This window comes from Arachis ipaensis, chromosome B03, assembly GCF_000816755.2.
Source record: "Arachis ipaensis cultivar K30076 chromosome B03, Araip1.1, whole genome shotgun sequence".
Lineage (NCBI taxonomy): Eukaryota > Viridiplantae > Streptophyta > Magnoliopsida > Fabales > Fabaceae > Arachis > Arachis ipaensis.
The window spans coordinates 132,629,688-132,634,348 of NC_029787.2; the positions used below are offsets into that span (position 1 = coordinate 132,629,688).

A 4,661-nucleotide genomic window follows, 5' to 3' on the forward strand; every position below is an offset into this window, starting at 1 on the left:
TATCGGAAAATTCGGAAAATTGTGTCCGGAGTTCAATCAAATTTGACACACAGAGATAGAGACTTTGGTTGCCGTTTGATATTTTGTGTAGAACAATCAATATCCACACAAACTACAATGTCTGTGACAAACAAAATTCGAGAGGCCATTCAAAAATATCTCATTTTTAGACTGCTCTTAAAGTGGTTTGCTGTAGCTTGCTTATTTATACGCATACATGAAGGTGTAGAAACAAATATAATTGATGCTACGTTAGGTAATATATTATCGGAAAATTGTGTCCGGAGTTCAATCAAATTTGACACACAGAGATAGAGACTTTGGTTGCCGTTTGATATTTTGTGTAGAACAATCAATATCCACACAAACTACAATGTCTGTGACAAACAAAATTCGACATATAATTGAGGCCATTCAAACCCTAGGATCAAAAAGTTGGTCCACAACACCAAACCCATGATTTCTTCCTTCTTCTTCTACTCCCTTTTTTTTTTAATACATGGGCCCCCTCTCCAGCATGCCATCCTGGTGGGTCCCCATTTTGTTATATGTATCACCCACCAAGACTATTTTCCAAGTGGTGGCAGAAGATATGACTGATACGACCCCCCACAATAGACGAAAGATTGTGTAAGAAAAGGGCAAAAAATGAAAAATAAAAGAATGCTAGACATTCAAATTCCAACTCACAATCTTTTATAGTCAAAGTATATGATTTGTATATTTTAAGATATTCGTAATTCAATTAAATTATATCAAATTATATATCGTGTTCACGTAAAAATATTGTGTGTATTATTTAATGATCCAGATACTATAACTAAATTTAGTATATTTAATTCGGTAGAAATTCAGTTACGGTTAATTTTATCTGAAATTAATATTCGAAAATAGTTAAATAATTTGATAAATTTGATTAAATTATTATTTAACAATTTTTAATTATCAATTTTATATAAAATTAATTGCATTTGAATTTTTTTCTTAAATAAGATATTTAAATATTTTAAGGTGAAAACTCAGATGCAGTCGATTTCACGTGAAGTTGGTAGTTGAGAATTACTAAATAAAAATTTAGTCAAATCAGTTAAATCATCTAACGACTATCAATTATCAACTTCACGTGAAGTCGACTGCTCATGAGTTTTCACCGTGTTTTAAAAGAAAAAGAAAAATAAAGGAAGAAAAGAAAAAAGTTGAAAAAAGAGGAACGGCTGGTAACCATAGGTGAGAGGCAGAGGGTCCAGGAAGAAAAACACAAAAAGAAAAAGCTGAAATTTGAATTATGTCCCTATGGGTTTGGGGGCATGTCTTTTAATTTAAGAGCAGAGAAGCAAGCAATGCAACACACAATATGATAACCTTTGCAATTATTTAGTCCCCCACACATAAAATAAAAATGAAATTATTTCAAACCAAAATCCTAAAGTGGACACATTTTGAGAATCCCAAGAAACATATATCCACTTTTTCCTTGTTAGCCTGCGTTGACTGACTCACACATACACACACATAGTAGCATAGTGTTTCTCTTCAATTCTTCCACAAACTTGTACATAAATAGACCCATTATTTCCCATCATTTTGTTGTGACTAGGCAACAACAACAACTAACATACACTCACACACACTACAAAACCATGAATGATCTTCATTATTCTTCCCTTCTCCTTGGTAGTAGTAGTTTGGATTATCACAACCTTAACCTTGGAGTTATCAACGCGGACAAATTCTCTTTAAGTACTTTTCTTTCTTTCTTTCTTCATTATTATTATTATTATTTATATTCCTTGGTGTGTAATTGCAATGATTATTATTGTTGAACATGCAGTGATGCCAGCAATGTATGAATATGGGAGTAGTAGTGAACCATCATTCTCAACTGCTACTCAGGATTCTTCTGCTGATCATTTCTCAACAGGGTATCTTCAAGATGCTTTGCTTGAATTCGGAGATTGTTCCAAACGTAGGCGCTTGCTGCCAAATGCTGACAATCATCATGATCAACAATATTCCAAGACTAGTAGTACTGATCTTGAAAAGGTATATTATATTTTCATCTTGATTATCAGTTTCAATAATTATATGATCTCTTCTTATATATTATTCTTCTTGTTCGTCAGAGCTTGTGGAACTTGAACCCCACATACTGCATGAACCAGAATATAGAAAGCATTTTTGGACTTTCAGGTACTGCATGCTACAATGTTTATCATATTATTGCAAAGATCACAAATAAAAGAGCACTAATAATACTAATATAATTATATACTTTTTTCTGATTATTAATTAGATGAGGACATAATAAGCACATTTTGGAGCAGAATAATGAGAGAGGAAGCAAAGATTCTTGTAGAAGAAGAGACAACAACAACAACAACTACTAATACCATATTATCAGGCTCTGAAGAAGAATCTCCTAATGCATCCTCATCTTCCAAACTAGAACTTGTTACCAAGAATGATGAAGAAGTGGTGATGAGAAACAAGAAGAAGGAGGAGGAGATGAAGGAGTCAAGAAGTAGTAGAAGAAAAGTGGTGTATCCATTTGCAATGGTGAAGCCAGGAGGAAGAGAAGGAGATGTGACACTGAATGACATAAACGAGAAGATACTAATGGCGCCAACAAGACCAGTGAGGCACCCAGTTGGAGACTATGCATGTCGGCCATGCGTGTCTGCGGTTCAAGGTAGCCCAGGCCTTTCAGGGAAAGCTGTGGTGGCCCTTACCAGAATCCACACTCTTGGAAGAAGAGGCACCATCACCATTATCAGAACCAAAGGCTGATACTATAGTTAGTACCACCTTAGCTTCAAATAATTCAATTGTAAATTAAAGTAGTATCCATTTGTATCATATATAATATAATATCATGTCATGGTTGCTTAGCTTGCATTGTATTTGTATCTGTTAATATATAAAGCTGCTATCCTATGCTGTTGTTGTCTGAGATTGAGGTCCCAACATTATTTGAAGATGAGTTAACTGATTTGAGTGTTTGTCTGTGGCTAAAAGAAAGAAAGAAGAAGATCAGAACAGCAACACATGGTAAAGCACATACATAGAAATAGAGTTAGAGGTGTTTTTGGCACTCTTGTGTTAAGGACTTTATGTGTTGGACAAGGACACACCATTAGTTATGGCACGGCATTGCATTCTTTCTTTCTGCACCACCCACCACTACTACTCTTTCTATCTCCTTCAATGCTTCACTCATTAATATTCAATAATGTCACATATTAACAAAATATATATTTTAAGAATTTTATAATAAAACATTGCTTTGTATCTAGGAAGCAAATATATATTCCCTCTCTTTTCTCTTTCTCTTTCTCTTTACTGTTATTGTGATATACAGACAGATCAGACGAGATTAAAGAGAGAAAAGAATAAAGATATATAGATACTCAATTACCAATTTCAAAGGTTTAAATAATTGACTTTTGGTAATTTAATCAATTAAAGGCGACCTATATGTCCCCAAGGTTTCTTAGCTTTCTTATTAAGAATTAATAAAGCAATCAGTAGTTGGATTATTGTCTGCCTAATTATTCCTAACAAACTCCACGTAGTAATGTAAGTTTACTTTCTTCTTTACCTAATAATAATAATTAAGTGCTAATAAGTAACAAGACAAATGGGGAGAATAGTCTCTAGCTAGTGATTCTAAGTTTCTAACATCATCAGTAGTGCGCTGCAGAAACTTAATTAATATTAATATTATATAATGTATGTAGTTGTTAACACTTAATTAGCACTAAAACGGCCTAAATTCTTCATGCGCTAGCTGTTGTGACATTATGCATCATAGGTCAAACGCAGATCAATATATATAATAATATTTTAGACAATGTCTAACATCTCGGGACCCATATAATAAACTAATTAAATGCTACTAATTTCAAAACTAAATTTCTTTGCATTGGTCACTTTGATATTCTCTTCTTTTAATAATATCATGAATATGCTGCAAAATTGAATTCATCATTGTATTATTAGTGGTATATTATTTGATTTGATTTGAAGAAGATCAGAGAAGGGAACACTGCTACAGCTGTACGGCAAAAGTGTTTAACATTATATCGAACCATTGATGTGATGAATGTGAGATGTCCATATGTGCATGCATATGGTTTTGTCTCATACACCACCTTTTTTCTTGTCTCATTATTTAGAAATAAGTCCACTCTTATTACTTTTCAGTTTTCAACTATTTTACATATTTTCTTTCAATTTGGAGCATTATATTTGTCATCTACCGTTACATACATTACTATTATTATTCAGTGCTGCCATTATTTATAACACTATCTATACTTCTTAAGCATGTTTAGTTTATTATAAGTTGATGATAATCAACTTTAAACGCTAATTAAGGACATGTAAGATTAGTGCTAGGACTGTATACAAACCGGATCATATCGAATATAACTAAAATCTTGATCTAATTCAAATTTAACTCAGTAAATAAGATCAGATACAATATTCTACAGTTTTTTTATATTTGAATTTAATCCTATTCATATATTTGCCGATTAGATATGGATATATTCGCGCAAAATAGAAAATATTTTATAAAACTTATTTTTGATAAATTTAGAACATAAAAAACTAAAAAAATATACAAAATATAAATATAGAATCAGAAAAAATATTTCATC

At 32.2% G+C, this 4,661-nt stretch overlaps 1 protein-coding gene across 1 annotated transcript; it reads left to right on the forward strand.

Annotated features, from left to right (window-relative positions):
- On the forward strand, positions 1,378 to 3,162 carry LOC107632106 (protein XRI1). The gene is made up of 4 exons (XM_016335752.2): positions 1,378 to 1,740; positions 1,832 to 2,043; positions 2,124 to 2,190; positions 2,294 to 3,162. The coding sequence occupies exons 1-4, from the start codon at positions 1,641 to 1,643 to the stop codon at positions 2,785 to 2,787; spliced, it is 873 nt and encodes a 290-aa protein (XP_016191238.1). The 5' UTR covers positions 1,378 to 1,640; the 3' UTR covers positions 2,788 to 3,162.

Excerpts from the sequence above, each read along its gene's own strand:
- LOC107632106 (XM_016335752.2), top strand. The coding sequence starts at position 1,641 with ATGAATGATCTTCATTATTCTTCCCTTCTCCTTGGTAGTAGTAGTTTG. Across the intron at positions 1,741-1,831 it reads CGCGGACAAATTCTCTTTAA|TGATGCCAGCAATGTATGAA; the intron begins GTACTTTTCTTT and ends TTGAACATGCAG. Across the intron at positions 2,044-2,123 it reads GTAGTACTGATCTTGAAAAG|AGCTTGTGGAACTTGAACCC; the intron begins GTATATTATATT and ends CTTGTTCGTCAG.